Genomic DNA, 22,900 nt, shown 5'->3' on the forward strand with positions numbered 1-22,900 from the left:
GAGACAGAGGAGAGGAGACAGAGACAGAGGGAGAGAGACAGAGACAGAGGGAGAGAGACAGAGACAGAGAGAGACAGAGAGAGGAGAGAGACAGAGGCAGAGGAGAGAGACAGAGACAGAGGAGGACAGAGACAGGGAGAGAGACAGAGACAGGGAGAGAGACAGAGACAGGGAGAGAGACAGAGACAGGGAGAGAGACAGAGACAGGGAGAGAGACAGAGACAGGGAGAGAGACAGAGACAGGGAGAGAGACAGAGACAGGGAGAGACAGAGACAGGGAGAGACAGAGACAGGGAGAGACAGAGACAGGGAGAGACAGAGACAGGGAGAGACAGAGACAGGGAGAGACAGAGACAGGGAGAGACAGAGACAGGGGGCGACAGACAGAGGGCGACAGACAGAGGGCGACAGACAGAGGGCGACAGACAGAGGGCGACAGACAGAGGGCGACAGACAGAGGGCGACAGACAGAGAGCGAGACAGAGAGAGAGAGAGAGACAGAGAGAGAGAGAGAGACAGAGAGAGAGACAGAGAGAGAGACAGAGAGAGAGACAGAGAGACAGAGAGAGACAGAGAGAGAGAGAGAGACAGAGAGAGAGAGAGAGACAGAGAGAGAGAGAGAGACAGAGACAGACAGAGAGAGAGAGAGACAGAGAGAGAGAGAGAGAGACAGAGAGAGAGAGAGAGAGAGACAGAGAGAGAGAGAGAGAGAGACAGAGAGAGAGAGAGAGAGAGACAGAGAGAGAGACAGAGAGAGAGAGAGAGAGAGAGACAGAGAGAGACAGAGAGAACACACGCAGACACAGAGAGAGACACAGCCCAGACTAAGGAGCAAATTTATAACTCAGCACCCAATTTCTAAATTCTCTCTTGGTCAACTAATTTATGAACACAATTTCTTAATTCCACTTCAAAGTTTTGAATGCATTATCAGACAGTCACAGGTATCTTCTGACACAGTTTTGAAAGAGAACTGTTAATTTGTCCAACTCTTTCAGCAATATTTATTACAGTTCGCATTGTGAAGAACCTGACTTCTCTAAATAGCTGACATCACGAATGCACATCAAATTAAGCTTACAACATTATATATTATACATCTCTGGGTAATTCCTGTCACTTTTTCCATCATGAAGTCTTTTATCCCAACTTGTCCATTTCATCTGTCTGGCAAAGGTTTCAAATACCATTTCAAACTTATGTAACTGCAGCATGTCAAGTTTATATAGACAATTCCCATTACGAATGTCAACATAAGAATATAATAAAATATTAAACAAGAACAGGAAGCAGTACTTTACAACAAGGCATTAAATCTGGAAGACTGATGAAACTATACCCCGAGACTAACCTATTAAACCCAACAATTATACAATGAGCCCTACCCCAATGCTAATATCACAGCAGATTGTGAAATACATTAACACACAAATTGCTTTAAAAAAAAATCACAGGTACTGAAAAGTTACTAATAAACCAGAAAATACTCAGCAGGTCTGGCAGGGTCTACATAGAGTGAGATACAGTGTAAACATTTCTAGTCAATAATCACTTTTGAAAGATTATTGACCAGAAATGTTAAGCCTCTGTCTCGCTCTTCAGATGCTGTTGGACCTGTTTAAATCCGTCAACAGAAATGCCTGTTTTTTATAATAATAACTGGCTACAATAAAACTGAAATTGTAAGAGTGCAACGAGAAATTATAAAGTGTTTTTGATCATAAACATTGATAGATTTGAAAAAAAAATCATTTCACAGGACTTCAATTTCAGGCAGTGAGCTGCACCTGCACACCACAGCCAAATATTCTTTTCTACATTAATCTCGCTGCACCCAAAACCTGCATCGAGTCTTTGCCACTTAGGTTGTTTTTTCAAAAAAAAAGCATTCGGCAGGTTTGGAATCGGCTGGCTGGGCCAGCATTTATTGCATTCTTAGATGCCTTTCAGAAGCTGGTGGTGAACTATAGATAGAACATAGGAGAAAGTGAGGTCTGCAGATGCTGGAGATCAAAGTTGAAACTTTATTGCTGGAACAGCACAGCAGGTCAGGCAGCATCCAGGGAACAGGAGATTCGACGTTTCGGGCACAGGCCCTTCTTCAGATTCCTGAAGAAGGGCCTGTGCCCGAAACGTCGAATCTCCTGTTCCCTGGATGCTGCCTGACCTGCTGTGCTGTTCCAGCAATAAAGTTTCAACTATAGATAGAACATAGAACAGCACAGCACAGCACAGCACAGAACAGGCCCTTCAGCCCACAATGTTGTGCTGACCACTGATCCTCATGTACGCACCCTCAAATTTCTGTGACCATATGCATGTCCAGGAGTCTCTTAAATGTCCCCAATGACCCTGCCTTCACAACTGCTGCTGGCAATGCATTCCATGTTCTCTCAACTCTGTGAAAAGAACCCGCCTCTGACATCCCCTCTATACTTTCCTCCAACCAGCTTAGAACTATGACCCCTCATGTTAGCCATTTCTGCCCTGGGAAATAGTCTCTGGCTATCGACTCTATCTATGCCTCTCATTATCTTGTATACCTCAATTAGGTCCCCCCTTCTCCTCCTTTTCTCCAATGAAAAACGTCTGAGCTCAGTCAACCTCTCCTCATAAGATAAGCCCTCCAGTCCAGGCAGCATCCTGGTAAACCTCCTCTGAACCCTCTCCAAAGCATCCACATCTTTCTTATAATGGGGCGACCAGAACTGGACACAGTATTCCAAGTGCGGTCTAACCAAAGTTTTATAGAGCTGCAACAAGATCTCACGACTCTTAAACTCAATCCCCCTGTTAATGAAAACCAAAACACCACATGCTTTCTTAACAACCCTGTCCACTTGGGTGGACATTTTAAGGGATCTATGTACCTGCACACCAAGATCCCTCTGTTCCTCCACACTGCCAAGAATCCTATCCTTAATCCTGTACTCAGCTTTCAAATTCGACCTTCCAAAATGCATCACCTCACACTTATCCAGGTTGAACTCCATCTGCCACCTCTCAGCCCATCTCTGCATCCTGTCAATGTCCCGCTGCAGCCTACAACAGCCCTCTATACTGTCAATGACACCTCCAACCTTTGTGTCATCTGCAAACTTGCTGACCCATCCTTCAATCCCCTCATCCAAGTCATTAATAAAAATTACAAACAATAGAGGCTCAAGGACAGAGCCCTGTGGAACACCACTCACCACAGACTTCCAGGCAGAATATTTTCCTTCTACTACCACTCGCTGTCTTCTGTTGGCCAGCCAATTCTGTATCCAGACAGCTATGTTCCCCTGAATCCCATTCCTCCTGACCTTCTGAATGAGCCTACCATGGGGAACCTTATCAAATGCCTTGCTGAAGTCCATATACACCACATCCACAGCTCGACCCTCATCAACTTTTCTAGTCACATCCTCAAAGAACTCGATAAGGTTTGTGAGGCATGACCTCCCCTCACAAAGCTGTGTTGACTGCATTTAATAAAGCCATGCTCTTCCAGATGGTCATAAATCCTATCCCTCAGAATCCTTTCTAACACCTTGCAGACGACAGACGTGAGACTTACTGGTCTGTAATTGCCGGGGGTTTCCCTATTTCCTTTCTTGAAGAGAGGAATTACATTTGCCTCTCTCCAGTCCTCAGGTACGACTCCAGTGGAGAGCGAGGATGAAAAGATCTTCGCAAGTGGCGAAGCAATTGCATTTCTCATTTCCCAAAGCAGCCGAGGACAAATCTGGTCCGGGCCTGGCGACTTGTCAATCTTAATGTTTGACAAGATTTTCAGCACATCAGCCTCCTCTATCTCTATCCGTTTCAGCATGCACCTTCAAAGGTTTCATTCACTACAAAGTTTGTTTCTTTCGTAAAGACAGAAGCAAAAAAACTAATTTAGGGCTTCCCCTAACTCCTCAGACTCCACACACAAATTCCCTATGCTATCCCTGATCGGCCCTACTCTTTATTTGACCATTCTCTTATTCCTCACATAAGTGTAAAATGCCTTTGTGTTCTCCCTAATCCGTTCTGCCAAGCCTTTTTCGTGTCCCCTCCTGGCTCTCCTCAGACCATTTTTAAGCTCCTTCCTCGCCTGCCTGTAATCCTGCACAGCTGAGCTTGACCCTAGCTTCCTCCACCTTATGTAAGCTACCTTCTTCCTTTTGACGAGAAGTTCCATCGCTCTCGTCATCCAAGGTTCCTTTATCTTACCACTTCTTGCCTGTCTCAGAGGGACATATTTATTCATCACTTGCAACAACCGTTCCTTAAACAGTCTCCACATGCCTATAGTGTCTTTACCATGGAACAATTGCTCCCAATCCATGCTTCCTAACTCATGTCTAATCGCATCATAGTTTCCTCTTCCCCAATTAAATATCCTCCCATTTTGCCTAATCCTCTCCTTCTCCATAGCTATGTAGAATGTTAGGCAGTTGTGGTCACTATCATCAAAATGCTCTTCCACCACAAGATCTGATACCTGCCCCGGCTCGTTTCCAAGCACTAAAGTCGAGAATGGCCTCTCCCCTCGTTGGCCTGTCAACGTACTGAGTTAGGAAACCCTCCTGAACACACCTTATAAAAACAGCTCCATTCAAATCTTCTGCTCGAAGGAGATTCCAATCAATATTGGGAAAGTTAAAGTCACCGATTTCAACAACCCTACTACGTCCACACTTTTCCAAAATCTGCAGACCTATGCTTTCTTCCATCTCCCTGCTGCTATTGGGGGGCCTGTAGTAAACCCCTAAAGAGGTGACTGCTCCCTTGCTGTTCCTAATTTCCACCCATACTGACTCGGTAGGCAGATCTTCCTCGACAATGGAAGCTTCTGTAGCTGTGATATCCTCTCTGATTAGTAGTGCTACACCCCCTCCTCTTTTTCCCCCCTCCCTATTCCTTCTAAATGCTCTAAACCCTGGAACATCTAGCAACCATTCCTGTCCCTGAGAAACCCATGTCTCTGTTACGGCCACAACATCATAGCACCAGGTACTGATCCATGCTCTAAGTTCATCACTTTTATTCCTGATATTCCCGGCGTTAAAGCAAACACACTTTAACTGATACCTTGGTTCCTTGCCAGGAAAATCCTTCCCACTAACTGGTCTACCTCTTGCTATTGAGGAGAAAGTGAGGTCTGCAGATGCTGGAGATCAGAGCTGAAAATGTGTTGCTGGAAAAACGCAGCAGGTCAGGCAGCATCCAGGGAACAGGAGAATCGATGTTTCACCTTGCTAGCTCGTGGCACCGGTAGTAAACTAGAGAACAATACTCTGTTCGTCCTGCTTTGCAGCTTCCTGAAGGGCTTATGCCTGAAACGTCGATTCTCCTAACTCCCTGAAATCACTTTTTATATCTTCGATCCTTTTCATGGCTATATCATTAGTGCCAATATGTAACAAGATTTCTGGCTGTTCGCCCTCCCCTTTTAGAACCTTATACACCCGATCGGAAACTATGCACACTTTTTTGTTATATGTAAATGTTACAAAGCTATATGTACCACACATAAAAAATATCAGAATGATTAGAAGGAACAATTGGACTTGTGTCACCTGCCCACCATTTTCCACCCAATAACACTGCATATTCTCATAACTTTCCATACTCTTACTTTTCAAGTAATATCAAAGTAACTACTTCAATTGCGCCTTTCTCCACCACATTCTTAAGCAGTGAATTCTAGATCCTAAATACTCACTTGATGAACAAGTCTTTCCTTTCTGTTGCATTGCTTTTTTTACACCAATTACTTGAAACCTGCATTTTCTCATTCTCGATCCCTTTACAAGTGGGACCAGCTCATTCTATCTATCCTGCCCAGATAACTCAAGATTTTGAGGGAAAAACTGAAAGAACTGCCGATTTGGGAGATAAAAACAAAACAGAAATTGCTGGGAAAACTCAGCAGGTCCTGAGTCACTTCTATATTACATATCTGTATTCATTAAAGCTGGGATGCTACATACTTTCTTATCCAAATGCTCTCTCAACCTGTCTTGTATCCTTTGATTACTTTTGCACAAATGCAGCCAGTCCCCTCATTTCTCTCCAGCAAAAAACGAATGTAAGCTATCTGAGCACAATTTGCCATTCCCAAATAAAAACAGAGGGTGGACTGCTGCTGGGACACAGTAGCAGTGCCCAGAAGCCCCAGGTTCAAAGCCCCATCTGCCCCAGATGTGTACCACATCTGAATAGAACTAAAAAGATCTAAAAACAAAGAGCTGGAGCAACTCAGCAAATCTAGCAACATACAGCACTTTGTCGTCATTTCAGATTTCCAGCAACTGCAATATTTTGTTTTTATATCTTCCAATCAACCTGTTCAAGAGATCTGGACTTGAACCCAAGTTCAGAGTTGGGGACATTATCTCTGTACGTGCTTGTTCTTTTTAATATTTGCCAATCAACTTGTTCAGACATATCCAGAGCAAGTGAGACTTGAATCTGGACCTCTCGGTTCAGAGCTTAGGAGACTGCACAAAACAGCCCTGGTATTTTGTTTATCTGCGTGTCAACTTCCCTTAATCAGACCTTGAGTGAACTGTTGGTCCCTAAATTATGGTGTGACAGAGTTTCACCACTTTCTTCACTCTTTCCCAAAGCAAGGGCGAGTTACTGCGTCCGTGGAAGAGTTGGTTCCCCCCACGTCTGCAGTGTGGGGAAGTGGGCGATGTGTGGGTGAACTCCCCACCCCACTCTCCCCCCAACAACAAGGCCCCTGTAGTGTACCTGACCACCCGGGCGAGGAGGCACACGATGAGGAGGAAGGCCCCGGCAGACGCCGCCAACACCAGGTTCCTGAGGGTGAGGAAGTGGCGCAGGATGGGCACCACACTGTCCATGGCGGTGGCCGTGCCGTTACTGAGGGAAGCGGGCGAGCCGGTCTGGTTGTGTGAGTCGGACGGGCCGGGGCCGGGGCCGGGGCCGGGGCCTCGCAAGGCCTTGGGCAGCATCGCGGCCGCCAGCGGCAGCAGCGCCGCCAACACCCACAACCGCCAGCCACACATCGGCGGAGCCTCCGCTTTCCCCACTCCGCTTTAGCCTCAACGGCAACGGTCACAGGGAGCGCTCCCTTTTCTCTCTCTCTCGGCCGGTGCGAAGTTGAGCGTCTCCCACCGCTGCAGCTCCTAACTATGTTCGGTTCTCAAGTCCAGTCAGCGCTACGCCACAACGAGACTCTGCGGGGCACAGCGACAGGAAACAGAATCAACTGCGGGGCACACGGACAGGAAATAGAATCGACTGCGGGGCACGGGACTGGTAACAGAATCAACTGCGGGACAGAGGACCGGAAATAGAATCGACTGAGAGGCATAGGGACAGATAACAATCAACAGCGGGGTTCGGGGACAGGAAATAGAATCATCTGCGGGGCACTGGGACAGGAAAGAGAATCATCTGCGGGGCACTGGGACAGGAAATAGAATCATCTGCGGGGCACTGGGACAGGAAATAGAATCGACTGCGGGGCACAGGGACTGTAAATAGGATCGACTACGGGGCATATCAGCTGGAAATAGACCTGCCTGCCGGTCGGAGGGACCGGATGTAGGCACAGTTGCGGGGCAGGTGGAGAAGAAATTGCAGTCCGTACCCACAGCGGCAGCGGGGCACACGGACCGAGTGGACCGGAAGTGGGAGAGCCCGTTGGTGACAGTTGGTTGGCGGCGTTTGGAGCGCGACTTTAAATATTCAATCCGAGCGAGACTTCACCGAGACTTGTGTGCGCCTCGGAAAAGTGTGGAGGTGGCCGTCGGTGCATTGACGGAAATGGAAGAGTTTGTGTCGGAGTTTGGGGAGCTGGGCAACGCTGTGAGTGTGACCCTCCTGTGTAACGGCTTGAACTGCATTGATTTAAGAACGAGTCCGCAATAATCCCTCTTTGTTTTTGGACACGGATAACACAGTTGTCCTGCCAATGAAGTCACTGCGTGGCCGCACGCGATAGCGTGAGGCCCTTCTTCCCCTGGTCAGCAGCTTGGGTTCCATCAGCAGGAACTCTGAATCAAGAGGTGGTTAGGGTTCAGATGTAAAAGTCCCATTGTTATAATAACAAGGAGCAGGCTCCTTCTCAGTTGTCAACCTGTGCTGACGATGCCCTGGTGAGAGTGAGTGACTCAGGGTCTGCTGAGATGGTGATGTATTATCTTCACATTTATGGCCCATTTTCCCCCCCCCATGGAAAGGTGGTTGATGAACCACCCTCCTCAACTCCTACAGTCTACGTGTGCTCACGGTGCTGTTCGAAGGATTTCCAGTCGAGTGACGGTGGGGGAAATTGTTTCAAATTAGATGGGGGACTAGAGGTGTGGTGGTGCCCTATGCGTGGGCTAAGTTTGCTCTTCTATGTGCTGTCAAGACGTTATGGGCCTCTTACTGAGATATTAGTGTCAACAATAGTCACAGGTGAGGTGCCGGAAGACTGGAGGTTGGCCAGTGTGGTGCCACTATTTAAGAAAGGTGGTAAGGACAAGCCAGGGAACTATAGACCAATGAGCCTGACGTCGGTGGTGGGCAAGTTGTTGGAGGGAATCCTGAGGGACAGGATGTAAATGTATTTGGAAAGGCAAGGACTAATTAGAGATAGTCAACATGGCTTTGTGTGTGGGAAATCATGTCTCACAAACTTAATTGTTACTTCTTCAAAAAATTCAAAGAGGATTGGTGAGGGCAGAACGTGGACGTGATTTATATGGACTTCAGTAAGGCATTTGACAAGGTTCCCCATAGGAGACTGGTTAGCAAGGTCAGATCTCATGGTATACAGGGAGAAGTGGCAATTTGGATATAGAACTGGCTCAAAGCTAGAAGACAGAGGGTAGTGGTGAAGGTTTGTTTTTCAGACTGGAGGCCTGTGACCAGTGGAGTGCCACAAAGATCGGTGCTGGGTCCACTACTTTTCTTCATTTATATAAATGATTTGGATGTGAGCACAAGCGGTATAGTTAGTAAGTTTGCAGATGACACCAAAATTGGAGGTGTCATAGACAGCGAAGAAGGTTACCTCAGATTACAACAGGATCTTGATCAGATGAGCCATTGGGCTGAGAAGTGAAAGATGGAGTTTAATTTGGATAAATGCGAGGTGCTGCATTAGTAAGGTCCTAGGGAGTGTTGCTGAACAAAGAGACCTTGGAGTGCAGGTTAATAGCTCCTTGAAAGTGGAGTCACAGGTAGATAGGATAGTGAAGAAGGCATTTGGTATGCTTTCCTTTATTGGTCAGAGTATTGAGTACAGGAGTTGAGAGGTCGTGTTGTGGCTGTACAGGTCATTGGTTAGGTCACTGTTGGAATATTGTGTGCAGTTTTGATTTCCTTCCTGTCGGAAAGATGTTGTGAAACTTTAAAGGGTTCAGAAAAGATTTACAAGGATGTTGCCAGTGTTAGAGGATTTGAGCTATATGGAGAGATTGAATAGGCAGGGCTCTTTTCCCTGGAGCATCGGAGACTGAGGGGTGACCTTATAGAGATTTACAAAATCAGAGTGGCACGGGTAGGATAAATAGGACAAAGTCTTTTCCCTGGGAATGGGCGAGTCCAGAACAAGAGGGCATAGGTTTAGGGAGAGAAGGAAAAGATATAAAAGAGACCAAAGGGGCAACTTTTTCACGCAGAGGGTGGTACGTATATGGAATGAGCTGCCAGAGGAAGTGGTTGAGGCTAGTACAATTGCAATATTTAAAAGGCATCTGGATGGGTTGATGAATAGGAAGGGTTTGGAGGGATATGGGCAAAGTGCTGGCAGGTGGGACTAGATTGGGTTGGGATATCTGGTTGGCATGGACGAGTTGGACTGCAAGGTCTGTTTCCGTGCTGCACATCTCTATGACTCTCAAAGACTGTGGTGCGTTGCATAGAGTCAGAGAGATGTACAGCACAAAAACAGACCCTTCGGTTCAACTCGTCCATGCTGACTGGCTGTCCCAACCCAATCTCGTCCGATTTGCCAGCACCAGGCCCATATCCCTCCAAACCCTTCCTATTCATATACCCCTCCAGATGCCTTTTAAATATTGCAATTGTACCAACCTCCACCACTTCCTCTGGCAGCTCGTTACTTACACGTACCACCCTCTGCATGAAAAGGTTGCATCTTTTGATGCCTTGATGAACCAGTGCTAGAGGGAGTGGATGGGCATCTGTTTTTGTTTTGAGTTTTTTTTTGTGTTGCTCTAGTTGCACTCATCCAGGCAAGTGGAGAATATCCCATCAAACTCTTAACTTGTGTCTTATAGATTGTGAACTGAATTTGGGGGTGCAGGAGATGAGGTACTTGCTCTGACATTCTCGTGCTCCTGCAGCATTTTGTACATCTGGTCCTGTTAAGTTTCTGGTCGATGTTCACTGACATCTCCCTGTTCCCTGTCCTCTTCCTGATAATAGTCAAGGAATGCTAAAGGTAGATGGTTAGATTGTAAATTTCACTATTTGTTGTTGCTCAGGGAAGGGGGTGTGAGGAGAAGGAGCATGTGTTTTCTGAATTTTTAACACCAGCAATTAAAGTCTTTCCACTGTACTTACTAGGGTTCCTGCTTGGCCTGTTTCTCATGATTGAGATTACTTTTTCTTCCCCTTTCTTTTTTATTTGATCTCTCAGGATTTGAAGATGGCCCCAGCATGGGGAATCTTCTGGAATAAGTCGTGTTACTTGAACTTTTTGAAATGAAGTTTTATAATGTATTGTTGTAATTTGGGAGCTTCGATTCTAAAATAGAGGAATAGTGAATTTTAGTTTTCAATTCTGTAAGGACCTGACTTGATCTTTTGGAAAGTCAGTCATTCAGTTCAAAACTGCATTTGACAGAAGTCTTTGTGTTTTTCGCAAAATGATCAGCAAGCCACCTGAAGAGAGAATTACTGAAGTTTTATAACCACTGGTGAATGGGAAACGGTGTTATAAGCAGATCATGCAGTGAGAATAGGTCCATAATAGCAGAGCTGCTGTTATTAGCAGTCTCCAAGGAGTCAAGGCTGGCAGAAGTCCATAGAACTTTAGAATTCAGTGTGAAGAAAACTCACAACAGAATGCTGTGGTAGTTTGAGAGGAAGACATCCAACAAGGCAAAGAATTATGGAATTCCTGCTCAGTAATAATGAACTGCATTAGCACTTTGTTTAAAGGGTCGTGGGAGAGACGTTAATTGATGAAAAAAATCCTCTTTGTCTTGCACCCTTCAGGACAATTTGCATGAAACAGTTCGAGAAAACCAGGACTTGCATATATTTCATAATCAACTGTTCAAAAACTGTTCAAACTGTTCATACTGTTCTTGTGAAATGTATGTTAGAACAAATCTGTTTATGCCCTATGTTGCTGCATTTGTCAGGATCTGTAGTTTCTTTGATGTACTGTTTTGAATAACTTTACACAGAATATCACAGCTAATATTTCATCCATGCCTTCCAATTTACAGGATGTTGAGTGGCTCCAGAATTTGTACAGATTTACAGAAGAGAACATCCTTCCTGTTGCTGTAGATTGTGAAGTTACTTGTAAGGAGTTGAGCAGCTGTCTCTTTCAATGCTTATGCAGAATTTGTCACAATCACAGTAATACTTGTTGCTATCGAAGAAAAGATGGACTTATTCTACCTTTAAGTTATAGGTACTGAAAAATCTGATTATATTCATTACTTGCATTGTTATTTCTGATGAAAGGTACTACTTTACATTTAATCTGTACTTTTAGTTACTAATTGTGTATTTGTGGCATTTTCTTTTCCCCAGGTTTCAAATTTTTAGTATCTAAAACCTTTTACAATGTTATAGTTTCAGTCATGAGCTGCTAACATTAAGGACACTTGCTTTGAAATATGTTTTCAAGGTTTGAATTTTAGGATTAGATTAGATTACCTACAGTGTAGAAACAGGCCATTTGGCCAAACCAGTCTGCACCGACCGTCCGAACAGTAATCCACACAGACCCATTTCCCTCTGACTAATGAACCTAACACTATGGGCAATTTAGCATGGCCAATTCACCTGACCTGCACATCTTTGGACTGTGGGAGGAAACCTAAGCACCTGGAGGAAACCCACGCAGAACTTTAACTTGTAGATATTAGTCATTATTTTTCTTTGCCCTCTCTCTTGGCTGACTCTTTGGATGGAGTGTAAGTCTTGAGCAAAATGATTACATCGTGGCAGAGAGACTTAAGTAGTTGCTTGACTCCAAAGCTTCATCTTTCTTAGCTATCTTGGGTGCAAATATTCTGTTGGAGCATGGATTACATTTTGTGGTGAAGCAAAGCTGGACAGTTAATGCAAACCACAAATTTTTTAATTTGTATGAAATATGATGATGTAAGTATCTGCTCCTGAATTATATTTAGAGCACTATCTGTACATTTCTTGCAATTGAATGTAATGTTTCTCGGAATTATACCAACAAATACACTTAGAAACACAATGATTCTGCTTTGGAAGCAGTGTATTGCTTGCTACTATTGCAGTCCTTCTCAAACTTTATATTAATTAGTAATGGCATGACCTGTGGAACTCCCTTCTTAAACCTCCCTCCATCTCTCCGTTAAGGTTTTCCAAGGTTTGACCAAGTTTTCAGTAACGTGCACCAATTCACTAGTGATGCTTGAAAATTAGTCCTATGAGTGACTTGGGATATTTAATTACATTTTAAAAACCCTATTCTAACTTATTTTCATAATGTCGGTGGATCTTCCAGGGTAAAGTTGAGGCAAAATCTGTGAAACCATTCAAGGGGCAGTGAAATTTGATAGTGAGATTAATATAGATACATGCATGAAGATGAATTAGATGTAATTATCTTTGTGTATATTCAAGACTTGCTGGTTAATTCAGTTTTTGAAAGAAATTTGAGAATGTTGAAATCTGTCTAAATCTGATCAAAATGACATTTGATTTTCCTCTATTAGATGCTGAGAGAAGTACCTTGTATTTCCACAATGTTTTGGATTTCATTTGATCACTAACTATATGTCATTGATCAGGCATTGCCTATCACTGTCATGTTGATTTAAAGTGTTCATTCAAGAGTTCAATAGACTGTATCTGATTAATTAAAGATGATTTAATTGCAGATTTATATCCCTTGAGGAACTACAATCTCAGCAGAAGACCCCTTGCTGTAGTCAACTAACATGGAGCACCAGTCAGTTCAAGCAGTGGACAGTACATAAAGAGAGTTTACTGATAAATCATAAGGCACTTAGTCGGACAAACTTGCTGCTATGTGGTATCCTGACAGATAAGACCTTGATTACTCCAAGTGCTGAAGAGAGACAAGAACAACACAATGGAGGGATCCTGTACTTGCAGGACAAGAGTGGATTCATACCTTGTGAGGTAAACAGAAATTTCTAATCTTACAAACATAAGCTTTTGATCCTGACTAGTTTTGATGCCTTAACTAGTTTATTTTGTTACGTGGCATGAGGATGGAAGGTGACAATGTTATTTGCTGACGAGTGGGGAATGGTTCAAATTAAAATAATTTGTTCTTTAACAGATGGATGAAGTGAACATGGAAGACAGTTTCTTCAGAATCCACTTTGATATAAAACTATGTTATGTTTTCTTTGTAAAAAAATGCAATTTTGTTAAGTGGTGGAATCTGGTTACATAGTATTTGATTTGGATATGTCCTCAAATGAACACTCGAGCAGAAGATGGTAATTCCACAATTCCTTAAGGGACAGTTCTTATGCTGAAACTACTGATACAACCAGAATTTTGCTCTGCAATTTGAATTACAAACTAACAGCAAATGTCTGTGCTGTTTAGCCAGCTACTATACATCTATAGTACTGCTGACATACCAGATGGACGGGATGCTCTTGCGACATAGTCCTCTAGGCTAAAAATGCTGGAATTCCCTCCCTTTCAACAGCACTTTGACTGCAATGGTTCAAGAAGGCAGCTGTACTGCCATCTTCTTAAAGGTATTGCGGAAGGGCATTAAATGCTGGCCCAGCCAGAGACTCCCACATTGTGTAGAAGAGGTTGATTCAGAATTATCTATACGAGATAGACTGTGAAACTTAACAATAGTTTGAAAACTCTGTTAGCTTATGATCAGCTGCCTGAAATTGCCATTCAATGAGCCAGGATTTTAAGAGTTTCTCAACTGTTTGCTAATTGTTAGATACATTCAAGAGGGAGCAGAACGTGGCCGTTGTGGCTATTGGGACCAAGGTGTATGGAGAGAAAGCAGGAGTGGGATAATGAAATTGCATGATTAGCCATGATCTTATGGAATAGTGGTGCAGGCTTGAAGGGTCAAGTAGCCGACTTCACCTATTTTCTATGCTTCTTTGTAGTTTGCTCAACAGAGAATGAAGTGTTCTTTATGGGAAGTCTGGTACATACTTAATGAATGTACCTATTTAGTAGTAGTGGAACACTCAAGCAGATCACTGCATGAGTTGATTATTGTTGTGAATTCCACTATCGAACAAACTCAGCAGTCTATTAATGCCTATGATATAAGGGAGGAAACTGAGTGATTATCTCAGTGAAAAGTAGCAAAAAATGAAGACCACTTAAATTAGGGATTTTAGTTTTTGTATGTGTTGTATTTATATGTTGATCAATCCCAGCTTAAAAATAAAACATTAGCAAACAAATTCCTGCTGGTTTCCTGGATCTAAATTCAGCATGAATGTTCAGTCTTACGCACTTTCATTGAAGTCCACTATCTACTTATCTGCAGAATCAGTAAATTGCTGTCTGAAAAATTAAGAGCTCTCATTTCTATTTTAGATAATCTCTCTCTAAGCCAATTTTCCTGCAACTATATTTGCAACTAATTTTGTGGGAATATTGCCTTTCTCACTGAGTGTACTCCAAAGTGAAATAATGTATGTGTAACATTTAGTCCAAAACTTTTGTGATATGTAAATTCCAAACAGATTTATTTAAATTTTTGTCTCTTCTTTTATGGTGAAATTCTTGACCAGGTTATCAAATTAGATGCTCGGTGGTTGGGGCAATTAGTACTGCTTCCAAGCTGGAGTTACATTCCATTGACTGCAGTTCGGAGACTTGGTGGGACTGAAGCTGGCTATCTTGAGATAATCGAAGCACCATTTCTTGTGTTTCCAAAACTGTTAGTTGGAAGCCTTTTGGCATCAAACACACTGAATGTTTTACTACCAGAGTCAGCAATTCGTCTCCTGGACAAAGGGTAGGACATATAATTTTCAACATGTAATTTTAATAGTCAAGCAATGTGCAAGCTCTTTTTCCCTTAATTTAGGCAATAGTGGCTTCTTGCATGTGTCCCTGGGTATTAATACCATGTGGTTGTCCTTAAATTTTTTCTTTTGTCTGCAAAGACTTGTTTTAAGTTAATGCAGTCAGAGCAACTAATAATTAGCACTACTTAGTATTTCTGTACAAGGGTGAAGTGATTATGTGCACCTAGTGTGATGTGCAAGTGTGATTTTTTTTTTTTGAAAATCTTTACATTGGTGTTTTTTTTAGATTAGATTACATTACAGTGTGGAAACAGGCCCTTCGGCCCAACAAGTCCACACCGACCCGCCGAAGCGCAACCCACCCATACCCCTACATTTACCCCTTACCTAACACTACGGGCAATTTAGCATGGCCAATTCACCTGACCTGCACATCTTTGGTGTTGAAAAGATCCACACGTTTTCTTTTCCCCCAAAATAGGTGGAAAACGTTTTCAAAACACAAGTCAGAAACCCAATTTCCGAATAAAACCTGACATGAAGCTGAGGTCTGGGATCAGTCAGAACTCGAGTGTGTTGCTGGGCAAGCACAGCAGGTCAGCCAGCGTCTGAGGAGCAGGAGAGTTGATTGTTTATACCTGAAACGTCGATTCTCCTGCTTCTCGGATGTTGCCTGACCTGCTGTGCTTGCCCAGCAACACACACTTTCCTCTGATTTCCAGCATTTGCAGTCCTTACTTTTTTTTTCCCTGTTGATCTATAGAACTGCAATAATATTCTGGTTTACTAGGCATTGGACTTCAAATTAACTGCTTACCTTGTTGGATGAAGATCTGAGTCTATTAAAAATGAAAAATCTTGTTGCTTAAATGGGATGAACTTTACGTTTTAATCAAAAAGGCAATTGCATTTAAGTGATTGTACCACAGTGGTTCTTGTGTAGATTATTCTGAGAAGCTTAAAGAATGAAATAATGATTCGGCAACTGCATTGAAAATGCACTAGTAGGTTTATCAAATTGATATCTAAATTCTGAACTTTTTTTGCTCAATATGAAGCCTTGGATTCAGTCCATGTTATCTGCCACCATTTTGAAGAAATGCCACCTGTGGATGGAGAGGAGATATTTTGTCAATTCCACAAACTCCAGTTCCTCACCTCTGATTCTGTTCTCTCTCCTCAGCCACTGTCTTGAGCTGAACTAGACTTTTGAGAACTTAAGTGTGTTCATATGAGTTCACTGACTTTCTGATATGTCTACATCACTGACTCCTTCTTCAATCCCGACTCATTCTCCAATCCCAACTCATCGTCACCATATCCTCCTCTTCACAGAGATTTCCTATTTCTCCCAATGAATCATTTCCTTTCTTTGCCACAGCAACAGGCCATCTACTGAAGTCACCAGTCCTGATCTTTGTCATCGCCAGATGACAATTAAGAATGCTCTCCAACCTGATGTTTTTATTTAATCCTTCACAAAGCTGAAACTCAAATGCTTCTAAACATTGCTCCATTATTCTAACTGGCACTGAATTCAACTCCTGCATTGCTCCCACTCTAGCACTGATCCATGGTTCACAATTGACAGTCCTTCAATGTTTACAATTCTTGTGTTACAATGCTATTTAAACTTGCATTCCATTTTAAGGGATGTGTTGAAGCGTATCTCTGATTTAGCTTTTAATTAGTCCTCTTAATATCTCGTTCTTTTGGTTTGGACAATTTTGACTCATTGCATTCCCAATACTAAAGGCACAACAAACAGGTTGTTTTGCAGCTTTCAATTAATCTGATATAGATATTCTGCTTGAGGGTCAATTCACCCAGATCTTGTATGTTTTACAATCTGTTTTCCGATTTGCGAGATCATCCTGGTCCCACTCTCAGATCCATAGGCATTCACTAAAGTAAGATGAACAAGAGAGTGGCGCATATATAACTATAGCTAGTGACAGGGAAACAAGAGGGTTTGCTTCCAGCTGCATTTGTACATACACAAGTTTCCATCCCACTCTATGAAATATCTCACCTTTCATTGGTAGGGATAAGCTTCATTGGAACCTCTGGATAATGAGGAGTAGTATGTGCAATAATAATCATTCCAATAAACTAAAATAGTAGCTCTTGAGTTTTAACTTCTGTTCATCATTGTCTGAAGAAACATGAGGTGAATTATAGGCTAGATGGACAAAAGCAATGATAATTAATATTATGAGCTTCTTACCTTGTTCAAAGTTTGTGAGAAGATTTGTAGCTCGGGTGCTCGTTGTTGTGGTTCTGTTCGCCGAGCTGGGAATTTGTGTTGCAGACGTTTCGTCCCCTGTCTAGGTGACATCCTCAGTGCTTGGGAGCCTCCTGTGAAGCGCTTCTGTGATGTTTCCTCCGGCATTTATAGTGGTTTGTCTCTGCTGCTTCCGGTTGTCAGTTCCAGTTGTCCGCTGCAGTGGCTTGTATATTGGGTCCAGGTCGATGTGTTTGTTGATAGAATCTGTGGATGAATGCCATGCCTCTAGGAATTGTTTGGCTTGTCCTATAATCGTAGTGTTGTCCCAGTTGAATTCATGTTGCTTCTCATCTGCATGTGTGGCTACTAAGGATAGCTGGTCGTGTCGTTTCGTGCCTAGTTGGTGTTTATGGATGCGGATCGTTAGCTGTCTTCCTGTTTATCCTATGTAGTGTTTTGTGCAGTGCTTGCATGGGATTTTGTACACTACATTGGTTTTGCTCATGTTGGGTATTGGGTCCTTCGTTTTGGTGAGTTGTTGTCTGAGAGTGGCTGTTGGTTTGTGTGCTGTTATGAGTCCTAGTGGTCGCAGTAGTCTGGCTGTCAGTTTGGAAATGCTCTTGATATATGGTAGTGTGGCTAGTCCTTTGGGTTGCGGCATGTCCTCGTTCCGTTGTCTTTCCCTTAGGCATCTGTTGATGAAATTGCACGGGTATCTGTTTTTGGCGAATACATTGTATAGGTATTCTTCTTCCTCTTTCTGCAGTTCTGGTGTACTGCAGTGTGTTGTGGCCCTTTTGAATAGTGTCTTGATGCAACTTCTTTTGTGTGTGTTGGGGTGGTTGCTTTCGTAGTTCAGGACTTGGTCTGTGTGTGTGGCTTTTCTGTATACCTTTGTGGTGAATTCTCCGTTAGGTGTTCTCTGTACCATCACGTCTAGGAATGGGAGTTGGTTGTCCTTTTCTTCCTCTCTAGTGAATCTGATTCCTGTGAGTGTGGCGTTGATGATCCGGTGTGTGTTCGCTATTTCTGAATACAGAGAACACCTAACGGAGAATTCACCACAAAGGTATACAGAAAAGCCACACACACAGACCAAGTCCTGAACTACGAAAGCAACCACACCAACACACACAAAAGAAGTTGCATCAAGACACTATTCAAAAGGGCCACAACACACTGCAGTACACCAGAACTGCAGAAAGAGGAAGAAGAATACCTATACAATGTATTCGCCAAAAACAGATACCTGCGCAATTTAATCAACAGATACCTAAGGGAAAGACAATGGAACGAGGACATGCCGCAACCCAAAGGACTAGCCACACTACCATATACCAAGAGCATTTCCAAACTGACAGCCAGACTACTGCGACCACTAGGACTCATAACAGCACACAAACCAACAGCCACTCTCAGACAACAACTCACCAGGATGGAGGACCCAATACCCAGCATGAGCAAAACCAATGTAGTGTACAAAATCCCATGCAAGGACTGCACAAAACACTACATAGGACAAAGAGGAAGACAGCTAACAATCCGCATCCATGAACACCAACTAGCCACGAAACGACACGACCAGCTATCCTTAGTAGCCACACACACAGATGACAAGCAACATGAATTCGACTGGGACAACACTACTATTATAGGACAAGTCAAACAGAGAACAACCAGGGAATTCCTAGAGGCATGGCACTCATCCACAGATTCTATCAATAAGCACATCGACCTGGACCCAATATACCGGCCACTGCAGCGGACAGCCGTAACTGACAACTGGAAGTGGCAAAGACAAACCATTATAAATGCCGGAGGAAACACCACAGAAGCGCTTCACAGGAGGCTCCCAAGCACTAAGGATGTCACCTATACAGGGGACGAAACGTCTGCAACACAAATTCCCAGCTCAGCGAACAGAACCACAACAACTTCTTACCTTGTTTTAAAGGATTTAACGAATACTATTTTGACTCCAGCTGTGCTTTGAGTACTGGGGAAATTTTTGTCTTGAGACTTGCAGTGAATAAATTATATGTATAACATGCTGTAGTGTGAAATGATCAATATCTTCACACATGGAACTATGTGACAGATGGTTGACCTTGTCGCTTCTTACCATCTCTTGGGAAGATATTGATTGTCTCTTGAAGTATTGGAATCCTTTGTTATAGATGATATGTGACAGTAATTCTATTCTGATTTTTGTCAAGGTTTTATTGCCCTAAAGTGAAGATGAACATAGCTGGAGAACTTGGCTGTCTGTGTTCGCTTATACATATCCGAGGGAAAACATTTTTTTTCTTCTTCCTTAATTCCTTTGAAACTGAAGATTCTCTTCCAGTTTTAGTTCAGGTGTGTTTTCAAACAAAAATGACCTACATTTAAATAGAAATTTTACTGGCCTTGAACCTGTAATAAGCTTTGTGTATCGTAAAATCCAATTCTTCAGTTGATAGGTCATAACTTTATCAATTTGTGCAGTGATTTGCTTTGACTGTCGTTTTTCAAAGTAGCAAGTTTTCGAAGGAATGTCAGGGCCCTTCAAACTTGATCAGATTTCTATTAATTTGTCATCAAATTTCTGTAGTTGACTTCTGAATGTGTTACTAAATAAGTTTTTGCATTGGCAATAATTACCTCTTAAGTAGCAGATGCTCACTATGTTAGTAGGCTGAGTTGAATATTTGCTGTAAACAAACATTTGGAAGCCACTGCTCTAATCTCTTAGGCCCAATTCATTTTATAGGGAATGTCTGTTGGCAGCAACAGTGGCCTTTGTTTAGGCATTTGTCTCTACTGTGAAACAACTGTTATAATCCACTACATTGGTATAAGTCACAGGACAACACATGGTTATAAGCATTACAGCACGTGGGTTTAGTTCTTCATCCGGTAACTGTTATGAGTTGCCTGAAGGCCATACCGTCTGTGGAGCAAGGCACATTATTAACTGTGCAAGTAGGACGGGTAAAAATAAGTGTTTCTCTAAATTGTCACATTAAGGAGTTATTTGCTTTACTGAAATTGTTAATGAAGGCATTAATCCATTTTGGCTAAAATAGCTAAGACATTTCAAAAACTATGACCTAGGACTTTTATACAACTTTCTATTTTATTTCAGGTATCACTTGGGCAGATTTCATCTCAAATACATCAACTTATTCAGCATCTTTTACTAAATTATCTTTGGCTTCACTACATACTTAATTTTTCTGAGAATCATTGTCTAAATTGTGTCTAACAATTTGTTAACTTTGAACCTCTGAATAAACTACTGTAAATGATTGTGCACTTTCTATTTGAACTCATCTGTTTGCAATAGTTCTGTAATGTCTTCAACATAACTGAGTAATTGCTGACTCTATTTTGTATATCTTTGTTCTTCTGTTGACTTTAATTTGATTTTCCTGTTTATTCAACATGATGCCAGTGATTGCTGAGTAAAATAGCATTCAGGCAGCCTCGCTTTGTGACAATATTTGTCTCACAGCACCACCTGCTGGAATTACTGTACCTCCTAACTTTACAACTGAGGACTCAAATAATCCTTTAAAATAAACTAAATATATTGAGGTGCACGAAGAAAGAATAGAATGCAACATGTTCTGTTTTTTATGCACGCAAGCATTCGCCCAACTTTACTCTGTCTGTCTTTTTTTAAAAAGATAGCTCTTGTATGTCAGTTTTCCTAATCAGTTGCTCAGTGCAATACTCTGCTCTTCAGAATTATAGTAAAGCTGTCTGTGTTTAAAATGAAAAATCTTGGATATTTTCAGTCTGAATATCTCATTGTGTTCTTATGTTCTCATTTAGGTTCCTGCCAAATTAATGTGGCATCACTGCTTAGAAGTTTCAAAGCAATATGTCATAACGAAGGTCTTCATTTCCAGTCTGCAGGGCACCAATTATAAGGTGTTTGTAGTGTCATCGTCTTCTGACTTCTACCAATATGATGTGGGGTCTGTGAAAGAACAAACACTGGCAGAATTTATGAATATTTCACATATGAAGCAGACTTCTAAAAGTGAGCTAACATCACTTGCTTGTAAGGAAGAATCTTTTCAGAATAGGTCTTCTGTGGACTGGTCAACACAACACACCGTAGAAGAAATGTTTAAGAGCAGAGAGTCCAAAATATGTTCTTATCGTGTAAGTACTTGGTGTTTTGCATTGGTTATGAATGTAGGCTTGGATATGCACTGGGTTGTAAGATAAACTTTTAGTATTCTTTTGACGTGATGATTGCTTCACAAAGTCAATCGACTGGAGGAAATGTTTTTGAATGGAAACTTCATACTGGGTGTTTGACTATGTAATTGCATGCTATAAGACTGAGTCTTTGGGTTGTTGTGCCTTATTTTGAATGGTTGAGTTACATTGACTTTTAACTTTACACTGTAGCTCTACAGTGCCATTCGGCATTCTCAATGTGGAGAGTGAATAGAAGCTGATGGAAGGTGTCTTGGTTTTTGTAAATAACACTTTTTCTCTCCTGCATTTATCTGCTGAAGCAGTTGTGTTTACTATCTTCAAAGACCTCCCACAAGTAGTTACCGATTATTCCATGAGACTTGGCAGTGGGTGTTTGAGGCTATTCAGCCTTATAAGATAGCATACCTGAGTCCAATGCTACCTTATTTGGATATCCCTATGCAAGAACTTTCCAGCAATTGGTGCTAGGCAGCTGTTCAAAATTAAAGTTGTGGCAGTTTTTCTCTCTGTATGTTATGTGGGCTCAAATGCCGAAGATTTAACTACTTGACACAGCAGGAAAACCCTGTTAAATATTATTATTTAATTAAGAGTGCAAACATATGTGTACAGATGAGGGAGATAATCTGTTTTTTGAAGTGAGATGTTCTCTTTGACAACTGTTTTGACTAAGTTTTGGTCTTTCGACACCAAAGTAGGTGACTTTCTTTTATTCATGCAATGTGGGTATCACTGGCTGGACCAGGTACTACTGTCCATCTGCCTGAGGTTTGACTAGTCTATTCATTTTTCTCTTCTTTTTCATTGTTTTAGGGTATGATAAGTAAGGTATTAAACGTTGCAGCAGGCCTTTATGAGCTGGATGGTAAATTTGGTCTTTGTGTGGCTTATCAACAGCTAGTAAATTATGGACGTGGTTTGCGGCCTGGAGCACAAGTGGAGGTATGAATATTTGATGTTTCAAATGTATTTTCTTTCCAGTTAATATTTGTCTCTTCCCTGTGCACTTTATAATGACTGTGTATTCTCTTTCATCTGGAAAGGTAAATTGGATAGATGACCTGCACTGTGGTGGTAGTTTCATTGTATCTGCTGGTTATCCAAGATCTGTACAGTTAGGGTAAAGGATGGCTGTCATCTGTATCTGATAGTGCTGAACTAAAATCTCCTAGCTTACAGCTACACCTTTTTTATATATAAAAGTGACATTGTACAATGGTGCATTACGAATTTCATACTTGTGTGTTTGGCTGCTGAAAGATTAGCCATATGGGTGGCA

General features: G+C 42.3%; 2 protein-coding genes across 2 annotated transcripts in view; one reads left to right on the forward strand and one right to left on the reverse strand.

Annotated features, from left to right (window-relative positions):
• fam174b (family with sequence similarity 174 member B) overlaps positions 1–7,153 on the reverse strand; it is a 44,015-nt gene extending 36,862 nt beyond the window's left edge. The window contains exon 1 of the mRNA XM_043677227.2: positions 6,730–7,153. Within this exon, the coding sequence (XP_043533162.1) occupies positions 6,730–7,007 (278 nt within the window). The 5' untranslated portion in view covers positions 7,008–7,153. The remainder of the gene's footprint in view (positions 1–6,729) is intronic.
• A 387-nt stretch (positions 7,154–7,540) lies between these two features.
• ctc1 (CTS telomere maintenance complex component 1) overlaps positions 7,541–22,900 on the forward strand; it is a 75,455-nt gene continuing 60,095 nt past the window's right edge. The window contains exons 1-7 of the mRNA XM_087981479.1: positions 7,541–7,812; positions 11,415–11,605; positions 13,059–13,323; positions 14,937–15,163; positions 19,620–19,761; positions 21,223–21,558; positions 22,435–22,563. Of these exons, the coding sequence (XP_087837605.1) occupies positions 7,771–7,812; positions 11,415–11,605; positions 13,059–13,323; positions 14,937–15,163; positions 19,620–19,761; positions 21,223–21,558; positions 22,435–22,563 (1,332 nt within the window). The 5' untranslated portion in view covers positions 7,541–7,770. The remainder of the gene's footprint in view (positions 7,813–11,414; positions 11,606–13,058; positions 13,324–14,936; positions 15,164–19,619; positions 19,762–21,222; positions 21,559–22,434; positions 22,564–22,900) is intronic.

Source organism: Chiloscyllium plagiosum, unplaced genomic scaffold (genome assembly GCF_037043375.1).
Source record: "Chiloscyllium plagiosum isolate Xiang-an unplaced genomic scaffold, Cpla_swu_hap1 HiC_scaffold_39, whole genome shotgun sequence".
NCBI classification, from domain to species: domain Eukaryota; kingdom Metazoa; phylum Chordata; class Chondrichthyes; order Orectolobiformes; family Hemiscylliidae; genus Chiloscyllium; species Chiloscyllium plagiosum.